Source organism: Pezoporus occidentalis, unplaced genomic scaffold (genome assembly GCF_034315485.1).
Source record: "Pezoporus occidentalis ecotype Australia unplaced genomic scaffold, CSIRO_AGI_Poc_V1 ctg6, whole genome shotgun sequence".
In the NCBI taxonomy this organism is placed as follows: Eukaryota; Metazoa; Chordata; class Aves; order Psittaciformes; family Psittacidae; genus Pezoporus; species Pezoporus occidentalis.
The window spans coordinates 6,504,477-6,517,261 of record NW_026915943.1 but is presented as its reverse complement, the minus strand read 5'-3'; the positions used below and the strand labels follow the sequence as shown (position 1 = coordinate 6,517,261).

At 40.0% G+C, this 12,785-nt stretch overlaps 1 protein-coding gene across 1 annotated transcript in view; it reads right to left on the bottom strand.

Moving 5' to 3' along the window:
- The window catches only part of TMEM135 (transmembrane protein 135), a 163,550-nt gene that overhangs the window by 137,366 nt on the left and 13,399 nt on the right, over positions 1-12,785 (bottom strand). Inside the window, exon 3 of the mRNA XM_062639194.1 lies at positions 7,630-7,722. Coding sequence (XP_062495178.1) covers positions 7,630-7,722 — 93 coding nt within the window. The remainder of the gene's footprint in view (positions 1-7,629; positions 7,723-12,785) is intronic.

Below are 12,785 nucleotides of genomic sequence, written 5' to 3'. Positions count from 1 at the left end.
TGGAGCAGCACATGAAGAGTTAACTACAGAGTCACCTGGGATCTGTCAGAGCTTGCAGCCTGACCTTAGCACTGCCCTTTGTCCATCCATGCTGGCCTCATGTCAGCTGACCAAGGTAGTACAGAGCTTAATGGGTGCTGCCTGGGATGACTTATCACTAACCTCCTGGCTGGTGCTGTGCCTAAGCTGGTAAATCCTCCTCAGGCTCAGGAATTGGAGACCATTGAGCAAATGCAACCAAACCATCCCCCATGATCCAGCTCGGTTCTGACTGTAACAACACTGAGAGATGTCTGCAAGACATTCTCCAGCATCTCCAGAATGACAGGTATATATTTTACATGGGGTATGCCAGTGTACTTACTCTGTCTGCCTCTGTTAACCCAGAAAATGGATTGTTGACTATAAAGCTGTAGCTGCTCTCCTGCTCTTCCACCTTGTGCAAGACTTCAAGGGCCACTCAAGCAAGTAAATGTTTCCAACGCTCAAATACTGCAAGCTGAAAACTTCTGAAACTTGGCTGTTGAACATTTCTGCAGACATAGTTGCAGTTTTTCAGAAGCCTGATTCCTTTTTATAACCATGGAATAAATGCATGGGACTGGGATCACTGATCCCCAAGGACCCTTCATGCTCCATTCACAACTATAGGATTCATCTTGCCAAATTTCTGCCATCTGAAGTGGGTGAAATCTAGCTTAAGACAATTATTTAGTCTCCCTTTGTAACTAAGACAATATGAGTCCAGTGGTTTCTTTAGATCTTCTTTTGCTGTTGATGCACTTAAAACCCCTTCCTGTTGTCTCTGCCCCATTTGCTTGACTTAGGACACACTGGAGTTGCCTGCTCCTGTACTTACGAAATGTGGTTCTTAAAAAACTGACTTCATTAATATTAACTGGAACTTTCTCTAGAATTAACATTTAATGCTATAACAATAAGTGAAAAACAGAAATCTCTCCAAAATATAAACAAAGGAACATACCCTGCAGAGATCATTAATCTCTCTAGTGTTGAGCACCCAGCTATTGGGGTTCTTTTCCAGACTGGAAGCTGACTGTGTCAGGACAAACATAACATAAAGCAGGCGAACCCATTTCTCAGACTAATTACTGTAAACCCTTGATTAGAAACACTTTAGCCCTTTGCTGGGCACAAGCTCCCACAAACAGCCAAAGTCAGCAAGATATGCTCCTCTCAATGAAAAACACTCCCAAGAGCTGCCCATCCACTCACAACATTCCCACAATAACTGCATCTTCCAGCCTGACTCCTGCCCTTCCAGGCAACCTAGAAAGATCAGTGACTTCCCTCCCTCTGATAACTGTAGGAGCAACCTGCTCTAGTGGAAGATGTCCCTGACAGGGGGCTGGGACTGGATGAGCTCTAAGTCCCCTTCCAACCCAAACCAGTCTGTGATTCTATGATCCTGTAACTACAGCAGTAGCAGCCCTCAAATCATGCAGCAAAACATGTTCAAATGTTTACATGCTGTTACTACAAAAACACAGACCTCTCAAACAATGGCTCTCACCAAGGCAGTTGCTGAAGTGCCATGGATTTAATATTGTTTGGTTTAGAAACAAAAAGCATTCCATTAACTTCTACAGCTTGGCTCCATATTTCACAGTAATAATCACTTCAGAGGAATACAACTCCAAAACTTGTTTTCCTGCTCTACCAGATTACACCACAAAATACTCATGTGAGTGATCCAAACTCGAGGGTTTTTTTCCACAACACAAAGATGCAAAAGCTCATCCCTCAGTGTAGCTGCCTCACTCAATCTTTTACCTGTACCAAGTAAGCCTGAATCTTGCACAAACACTCACTGTGGTAGAAGTCTGTTTTGACCACCATACTGGTGATTTATAGGTTCCCCTAAAATACAACATTAAACCAGGTAACTGTAAAGCATTTTGAGAAGGGCCATTGTCACCTCAAGTCTAAATATAGTATAGTACTATACAGAAATATATAGCAACAGAGACATATTTGAAAGGACAAGCCTATGAAAAGGAGGTATTTATTTACAGCATACACTCTTTACCATTCCTATGCTGCCATATTCTTCCTTATAATGTATTTAGACTAATGGCATTTAGGGCAAGCAAATAACACTGACAGGAACTGTTTGATCAGGAGAGCAAACATACAGTCTCAGAATTCCACGCTCTTACACAAATGTTTCCATCACTTTTCTAAGCAATATGAAGTAATACTTTTGCTTCCAAGACACTAAAAACATGTATATACACAGATGTTCTCTATAACATGCGCTGGATCACTTTCTAAATGTACATGCTTTAAATGTTTTTGAGAATCCAGTCCACTGGTTTTCTTGATGAAAACACCCAACGTTTACAACTAAAACCATGTTGACCATCGTTGCCCAGAGCGAGATTTTACAACCAAATTACAAACCCCCTAAATCTCCAGTTTTATAAGACCATCAGTGACACAGTCTTGACTGTAGTGACGAGACAGGCGCCGCTATAATGTTAACAGCCAGTATGTAAACAGTAATGCAGCCTAAGGGGGTCAGGGGCGATCCCAGAAGGGTCCCTTCAGAGCTGCCACATAACTTGGAGGTGGCTGGAGTTAAACTTTCTTTAGCTTAATTACTTACAAAGGAAGAAATAAGTTAGCCAGGCACTAAAACAATTAATTTCACTATAACTGTGTCCCTTCTTAAAGTTTTCTAGTTCTCAAAACTCACTAATACATTACTATTTTGAACAAGAGTCCAACAAACTGAAGTTTGCCATTTAATTAATAGCAAAACACAAATGGTTTAAAAACATCAGCACATTTACAAAACACTTAATATCATTCAGATTGCCCAGGGAAGTTAGAGATGCTCCATTTCTAGCAGCGCTCAAGGCCTGGCTGGACAGGGCTTGGAGCAACCTGGCCTAGTGGAAGGGGGGTTGGAACCAGATGAGCTTTAAGGCCCCTTCCAAGCCAAACCATTCTGTGATTCTATGCTTCTTTTCCTTGAGAGAAATCACAGAGCTCTTAAATACAGGCTCTTCACTGAGCTATCAGACTTCCTCGTATTAGAAATCAGGAAGGCACCACCGATCTAATCAGATTTCCAGTAACATGCAGGCCCCAGACAAGCCTCAAATCCCATTTCAACAGCTTCATTCACAACCATTTAACAAGTATATTCAGTTACTTCCTTTCCTTCTAACTCTCTCAGTGCTTCTAGAACAAGGTAGTACCATGTCTTCCAGTCTAAGCCACACACCTCCTCCTTTACTACAGGCTCAATCCCTGTTGTTAGCAGTCGACAGATGCTGAAAAATGACTGGAGTCTGTTACTTTGAATTACAAGCAGAAACCAAAATACTCATCTTTCAGAACTACAAACAACTAAAATTGCTTATCATCAACAATTTGAAACCACACCTATGAGTAAACAAGGAGTGGACTGGTAAAACAACTCCATACAAAGGATAATCAAATGATTTCCCAAGGAAGCTTAAAAAAAATAATGCACTTGAGTCATATTTCCACCTTTAAAGAGGCATTAATACAACTTTTAATGCCTAACACTACAGATCTAAATTCTGTCATAAAAGCATTGATTCATTTTTCTTTACTAGAAGACATAAAAAGCAAAACTGTAAAGAAAATTATATTCTTCTATACACTTGTAAAATTGCACCAGTTAGAAGCTTACTCATTATAATAGAGCCATAGTTATGACAATACATACATCAAGAGTAATTAAAATGTTGAAGTCACCATCAAATGATCAAAAGGAATTAGAAAAATGCACATAGTAATGAATGGTGCAGATTTCCCCAGGAAAAGGGAGCACTTTCCTTATTTGCAAGTACATTTTCTGTGCACGTGAAAACACGTACCACCTACAATATTGTTTCACCTCTCATTTTTCAACACCTCTGCCAGAGACATAAATACAGCAAAAATGAAATAACTGTGTAACAGCTATTCATAGAATCACAGGATCATAGTCTAGTTAGGGTTGGAAGGGACCTTAAGATCATCCAGTTTTTCAGGGAGGAGGGGAAGCTGTGAGGAAGCAGAGACAAGTTGCCTGACTGGGTTTAAACCACGGCACATGGCAGGGCTAACATTAAAAAGGATTAAAATCTCTAGTGTACGAGATAACGTACAGTCAAAATCAGCTGAACTTTAACTCTGTGTCCTCTTCGCACTTTTCAGAGCATCAAACATGCATCAGCTCTGCAGCTAACAGATGTCAGACTGTCATTTATAAATCCTGCATTGGCCAGTAAGAATGCAAAAATCCAGAGTTACTCCTACCAGAGTAAGGGACTAAAGGTAGAGAACATTAGAAATACATCATCTCCACGCTTATCTATTTACATTCAATCATTATCTAAGAAATAATTCTTATCAAAACATCACTGAATCATAACATGACTAGCTGTCCTCTGGTAACCTCACAGAACATAGAATTATAGAATGGTGAGGGCTGGAAAGGACCTTACGATCGTCTAGTCCCAACATTCATGTATACATACACAAAACAGGTTTACAAGTCTATTTATTCCTCGGGCCTTTCCACAGATCCTAATAAATCAGTTTTCACAGACAGGATAACCATGTTTTATCACCACCAAATAGAATACACATGGATATACTAACTGGCAAAGTATATCTTTATAGAACTGTAGCAGCACAATAAAATGCAGATCATTTCCTGACTCTCCCTCAAGCTCCTCTGCAACATCACCTCCCTTTCTCATCGCCAGTGCCATGCAAGTCTGCAATCACATATTACACAGATCAAACTCTAATCACACGAGTTCCGTAACACACTAGAAAACACGCTCCTCCTCAGGATTCTAATGCTCCTAGACATGCTATCCATCTCTTTTTCCTGTTCTTCCCTAAGGATTATAAAACATACAAGGCAGGCACACATGAGCAGCAGCACTTGGAACCAAATCTGATTTACAAGCCTGCTGTTCCCAAGTACAGGACTGACAGAGATGCTGTGCAAGCAAATGCCAGTGAGGTACTTAAAATAGGGTATCCACTTGGGAAGAGATTAAATGATTAAGCTCAGTGTTGCTGCCAGCTGCTAGTAGCAATTTGAAAGGCTGGAGATATGTTTATGAACTCAAATCAGGACTTTTTCCCACCTTCCTGCTTCTTCTACTACAATTTGATAAAGCTAGTCAGGAAGACAAGTGAGAATGCCACTGTGTCTCTGTGCCAAACAACCATCTCCTATGAGACTACAAGGCTATGAAAGCTTGATTTTGCCTGTAACAGAAGCTAACAAGCAAACAGATGTGAAATCAGAAAGTCGTATGTCACTAAGCCTGGCAGCAGCAGCATTTCACACATTATATACACTGTTAGCATGTAGTAACATACCAAACAACTTGATATTTAAAAAAAGCCCCTAAACTTTCAATTACCTTTAGATGCCATTTAACATCTTTTTCCCCTACTAACAATGACCCCACGTTCTGAGCTGCATGTGTTACACTGCGATACAAATGCTGCCTTTTTGCATTTTACCTCATGCAATACAAGAAAGCTGGGGCTCTTCAGCCTGGAGAACAGAAGCTGCGTGGACACCTCACAGCAGCTTCCAATATCTGAAGGGGGACTATAGGGATGCTGGGGAGGGACCCTTTTCATTAGGGACTATAACGGGTTGAAACTTAAACAGGGGAAGTTTAGATTGAATATAAGGAAGAAGTTCTTTACTTGTAAGGGTGGTGAGGCACTGGAATGGGTGGCCCAGGGAAGCTGTGAATGCTCCATCCCTGGTGGTGTTCAAGGCCAGGCTGGACAGAGCCTTGGGTGGCATGGTTTAGTGTGAGGTGTCCCTGCCCATGGCAGGGGGTTGGAACTAGATGATCTTCAGGACCTTTCCAATCCAAAACATTCTATGAATATGAACTTTTTAGGCAAAATACCTTTGGTCACACATTTTGCACTCTGTCAGAAAAGAGAATAACCTTCCAGGAACTGAGTATTTCACCACTATTCATTACATCCATGCTATACCAACCTCTTTTTGTCATTTTCACACACCTCTATTTCAACTTTGATTTATTTCAAATTGCAGGTACTAAATAGGAGCCTGTTAACATATCAAAGCTTTTTCATACATTGCCATTAGGACTTATAGAAATATCCATTTGACACAAAATTTGTTTGCCTACTGTTCTTGCTACACTTAGCTTTCAAGGATGAATTTCAAACATTGTTTCACTGTTACACAAAAACCTCATACATGTTTGGGCGCACAAGCAGTTTCAACTCAAATATTCTGAAAGCTACAGGAAGCTCACAGATGGACAACCAGCCTCATCTCTTCCCTTTTAACCTTATCTAGAAATAATAGAAGACTGACACACAAAATCCTCACACTCTAACAGGTCTGCAGGAAAAGTTAAGCCATTGCTGCTCAAAGAGAGAAAATGCATTTGATCTCACTGCAAAATGAAACTCTGATGCCTGTGGCAGTGCTGGAGCCTAAGGAACTAGACAAAGTTCTACCAAAATATGTCCACCCTCTTAGGAAGTAACTGAAAATCAAACAGCTGGGAAGGACATTAAAAAGATAATTAACTTATTTAGTAATTTTATTATGATTTTTCTCTATAGTGACATTAAATGAAGTGACTTAGATGTGCTCCCACCTCTCCAGAAGTTCTCACCCATCCTCAATCTTCAAAACCAATGGATAATGCGTTCCTTCAAAAGGGCAGAACTTTTGGTATCTTATCCAAAACCTGGCTTAGGTTTTGCTTACTCCATGACTGCTCAGGAATGGAGCCAGTCAACAACCTGATGTATACATATCTGCAGTTATTTGGAATGACTGCTTAAGGAAGTTTCAGATATTCACAGTAACCAAAAATGCATTTGCATCATATTTAGTACTAACCCCCCACACCTCATCTTTTAAAGAGTAATCTCTTACATTATCCTTTTGTCACCTTCTCTACTTTGAATAAAGCTTACTAACCAGATGACTAAGGCATCTCACACAGTATTAAACATTATAACTTTCATTACTGATACAAACTACCAATAGAAGTTGAACGCCGAAACATAACAAACTTACAAGTGAGGATTTCACCCACCACCTCTCATGGCTTTTGGCTACCCCTGAATCACTCAGATCTTGCTTCCCCCTTCTTCATGTATTAGTAACAAACTTCCCATTGGTAGCTGAACTTCAGCACCTTCTCTTCAGTGAAATCTTTGCCTTCTGTATCCTTACATTTTATCCAATTTTGGATGAAACTTCAGCTCTTCCAGTCATTTCTTTCCACAAAATCCGATTACTGGTGTGTCTTAACTAACTTCACATCCTTAACTCATCAGCAACTTCCATTAGGATGCTCCTACTCTGTGACTAATCACAAACGTTAAATTATCTTTAAAAACACACAAAAAACCCAGTTTAAGAAATCCTACACAATCAAGCAACCCAATTACCTATTAAACAAGGGAAACAAACCACAATCAAGAAACTGAATGTTTGTGTTTATTTCCCAGTAGCTTTCTAGGTTTAAATCTAAGGTTGTAAAAGACACTATTTCAAATAAACTCCATTTCCAGCATTACATGAAACTGCAAATCCATAAACACAAACTGTACCTGCTTTTCCTTTCAATGAGAATAGCCATGTAGGAGGCAGGTAATGCAGCACCAAAGCCAGGAGACCAGATGTAGAATTTTCCAAGTATCTTCCTGCAAATGTAATTTGTACACATATTACATGCAAAGCAACTGAAATATTCACATACAACAGCATAGTTTACTTTTATTATAAAATTACACACACTTAAGATTCATTTTGTCCCTTTACATTAATCACCACTTACAAATAAATACTAATTATGCTGGTTTTAGAGTTGGACAGTTCTCAGAGGGGTTCTGGAAGAGCTTCATAACCATGAAACACCTGAAGCACTGCATTAATATATCCATTTCATCTGAAGGATTCCTTTGCTCCAAAGCAAGCAGTGCTTTCAAGAGATGGTTCTGAAAAGCTCCACATACTAATCACTGAAAAATCTCCTGTAAGAACTCTTAGTTACTCCTCCCCCTGCTAATATTCTAAGCACATTTTCAAGAAGATGTGCTTTATGGAATATAGGGATACAATCAGGTGAGCCAGAAATCAAATCAAATTAATATCACAGAATCATAGAATGGTTCAGGTTGGAAAGCACCTTAAAGTTCATCCAGTTCCAACCCCTGCCATGGGTACGGATGCCTCACCCTAGACCACGTTGCCCAAAGCTCTGTCTAACCTGGCCTTGAACACTACATGAGATAGTCAACTGATGCTAAAAGCAGTAAACCACTCATTTACAGCAAGCCAAGGAATCAATCTGTACATTACAGCAAGTGACATGCCAGTTCTAGTAAGGTGGGAAAGCTCTCATTTTTTGCAACAAGATCTGGATTTCACTCAGAGAGTCCACAAAATTCAACCAGCAAAATTAATCCAACAATAAGTTGAAAACAACAGTTATACAAATAACAGCTAAGAAAATATTTCTCTAAATTGGTCACTGTTAAAGGAAGAAAACCAAAATGCATGTCAGAGAATGTCACTGACCACATTTGGTCTGCTCAGGACACCTGTACCATCCAACTAATTCAGGGTGATCACAGAAGCAAACAACGGTCAGGGAGTCATGAGATTTGGCAGCATGATAATAAGCATACTTCAATTACACCAACACTGCCAGGTTGGTAAGAATTACTAATGCAGGAAAACATGGAGTCTTCCACCCTTCCCAAAACACAGCAAACAAAAATAGCAAACACATATAGATACAGACATAAATACAGGGTACAAAAGGAAATGTCCTCAGGTAAAATTTCATGCTGACAAAACAGAAGAACAAGGATAATCAATACCATCTGATTAGCCCATTTTTAACCTTGCTGTAAAAGGCCTGATCAGCCTCATTTCATACTTCTGCACAAACAGTATTACCAGTGAGCAATGCCAGCTCATGTTCATAACTGAAAAGAGAGCCAGTGTATCAGCAGCAAGTGATGTAATGGCAATTACACACACTGCTCATTCCCACGGCTGCAGGAGGAGAATTTCTCAGGATGACAATGCCAAATGCTGCAGGAGCTAAAGTTCATTATTAGGACTCTCTCAGAAAGCAATTACTGTATGAAGTTTCAGAGAAGCCATCTGAAATAAATACGAACACATCTTCCCAGACACACCTGTTAAGTAACAGAACAAATGCCTTTTTCTGTGGGAAAGAAACAGGAATTTGTTCTTTTGGCATGGTTTAGAATCTCTCTAAGAATGCTTCCATGTATGGTTTGATAAGATTTTGAAAACAACTGGAACATTTTGCATAGTAAAACCTAGTGGAAATTAAAACGCCCAATCAGCTAAGTGAAGGATTTAAACTTCTGCTAAAGTAAATGAAAACAAGGGGGCTTTCTTCCTTATTTACATGGTTATTTTCACATGGTCTATGGTTAGAAATTGGAATGAGACGTATGAGTTCTTTCAGGTTATGCACCTAATTCCTCAATGTATAACTGTATCCAAAACTCAAAAGCTGGTGGATACATAAGGCTGAATCTAATTAAGTAGGCTAATCTAAAGCTGTACACAGACAAACTTAATTATTCTAGTTTAGACTAAGAGAACTATGTCTTCATGAGGTTTTTCATTTAATAACCCCAAAACCTAACAATCCCACCTCTCATGTAACAAATGTAATGCTTGTCAGCACTGGAGCCTCGTACTTCTGTCTGACGCCCAGACAGATGTAGTCTTCTGGATCTCACCAGCTGAAGAGATTACAACCTCCAGCTGGCCTATCACACACCCCTACCAGAGATCAACACTCTAGTGCTCTGCCAACAGAGCAGTCTGTAGAGACCCCAGTTCACTCCAATAAGTAAAGAGGAGGGGGTAAAACCCAGAGGTCAGCCTATAAGGATGATGGGGAGGGACTCTTCATTAGGGACTCTAGTGATAGGACAAGGGGTAATGGGTTCACACTTAAACAGGGGAAGTTCAGACTGGATATAAGGAGGAAGTTCTTTACTGTAAGGGTGGTGAGGCACTGGAATGGGCTGCCTAAGGAAGTTGTGAATGCTCCATCCCTGGCAGTGTTCAAGGCCAGGGTGGACACAGTCGTGGATGGCATGGTTTAATGTGAGGTGTCCCTGCCTGTGGCAGCGGGATTGAACTGGATGCTCTTAAGGTCCTTTACAACCCTAAGTATTCTATGAGTCTATGATTCTAAGTGAGTTTGGTAATCCCTTCTAGGCTGAGAACATCTATCCACAGCCTAAGTCACTGCTACTATTGGATATAGATGGTTTTGACATTTTGCCCACATATGAAATGGTGAGAATATTAAACAATCGTGCTTTATTGCTTTAAGCTTTACATCCTTGAAAATCTTTGCAGCAGTTTCAATTTTGGTGGTTTTCTCTAGCTGAAATATTACAAGAGCACCAAAATGACATATTAGCACAAGCCAGACTTCTCAATGACAAATTTCATATTGAGATATTTTAATTGCTACTGGATGACTAAGATGTATTTTCAGTACACCCACTGACTGAAGATTCACTGCGACTTCAGTAAAGTTACAAAAAGATGAAGACGTCACTTCACCCAGGACACCCTGTATGCCTGCCAATACATCTCCTGCTTGTTGCTACAGAAGAAGGGAGCAGGCAATCCTTCTCAAACCAGGAATTGTGCAGGTAAATGTGAGTTAACATGTCCAGCTACAAAGCCTTTAGTATGTTGCTTTGGTGTAGAACTGCAGGAGGATAAGGTCAGCAACCTGCATGGGACATAGATGCTCCTGAGTAACTGCTGCTCCCTCTGTAATGTACCTTCCAAGCAAAAAAGATGCAAAAAAGATGCAAAAAAATGTAGCGTGTATCCTATTATACAAATATATCACATCCAATCTCTCTATTACCACTATCTAGAATGAGACTTAGAGGATCTAAGTCTCCACAGCCTTAGCCAATCTCTTTGCATGGCTGCAAATCAAGTTCAAGGATACCCAGGCCACAGTTACGCAGAACACCACAGAGATACTGGTATTCCTTTGATGGATTAAAACATACAACATCAAATCACATTCCAGACTGGAAAATCACATGTAATTATATTTGCTCTCAGGGGCTACCAAAGGAAGCATGTGTATATCACACCGCAACAGGTTCAAGGAATCATACAAGTTCAAACAAAGCATTAAATAAATAACTCTAAAAAAATCCCACACAGATTGGTTAAAAAGAGGAGTGAAATCTCCTATTTCTATCCTCCATGATGGACACAAAAGCAGATAATAGAAGCAAACTCATACAGCTCAAACTGCAAGACAATGTTGGTATTAAGTACATTCCAAGTGAAGGACTCGTCAACATTATGATCTAAAGCAAAGCTCTTAAAAAAGAACAAAAAAAGGCATACAGCACCTGTAAAGATCTCATGTATTTATACAGCTTTCTGGCTTGTTATCTTTTTCTCTCCAAATAACACTTACTCAGCTCCTTGACCATATTCAAATACTGAACTGACCTGTTCAATGAACCTGTCCATGACAACTCTCAAATACTTCCTGATCAACAGCAGCCAGTTTAAAGCTCATCCCTGTGTAAGGACAAGGCTGCTTTTTCCCTCTTAATGCATTACTCTGCACTTTCTTCTCTCAAATTTTGTGACTTTTTTGAATCAACAGATCTTTTTTAAAGGGAACAGGGTCAGGTTTAGATTTCTGTGTAACCTAAATTATCTCATACAATCTCCACACTACACTTCACCCCCTTTCCAGGTTCTTGAGGTATATCCAAAACAAGGACACAACAAGAACATCATTGGCAACCTCTTCTGATTATGTTAAATGGATTGTTTATCCTTTGTTTTGTTTCATATACATTAACTACTTGCTAATCATTTACTAATTCCTGGAAGACAAGAGGATCCTTCTTCTTGAAGAGTCCTGGCAAGCAATCCTGTCAAAGTCATTTGTGAATTCATGTATAATGTACCAACTGGATCCTCATCAGATATATATTTATCCTTTAAAGAACACCAGTAAATTTAGAAAGTATGACTTCTGATAATCACATTACCCACTGTTTTCTGAAAAGGCATTTAACAGCTCTCAAATACCCTACTTACATAACTGCTGAGGCTCCAAACTTTATTCTGGTCAGAAAAGCTGCAAAATACTCCTTATAACTGGACATTCATATACTTCAATAGATACAATGCATAAGGCTGTCTAAACACTTTCTTCTTTTGCCTCTAGTAGCAATCTCAGTTCCTCAGCTCCAATCAGCACCCTAACTACAGGCTAACAGGTTTTATTTGCAAGTCCTGCACTTGCAGGTAGTGGGCAGTCTGCAAAGATCCCACCAGCACAGGTTCTGCTGGAGGTGACAACTCTTCATGGGTATCTCATTGTAACAGATAAAAGCATGTACATCTCCCAGGATGTTGGGGTTACTCTGCTGCACACCTGTAAGAACAGCAGGGTAAGCATTTACCTACACCCCTTGTCATGCTAAATAGTTAAAATCATCCTTTGCAGGGTTTTGGCCTGGGTCAACCCGAACAGTGTTTTGGGAGGACCTGGAGGGCACATGGTTGGATAGGGCTTTGAGTAACCTAGCCTAGTGGAAGGAGTACCTGCCTGTGGCAGGGGACTGGAACCAGATGAGCTTTAAGGTATCTTCCAACCCAGACCATTCTATGGACTAGGTACCATTTCCATTACCCAGCCTGCATT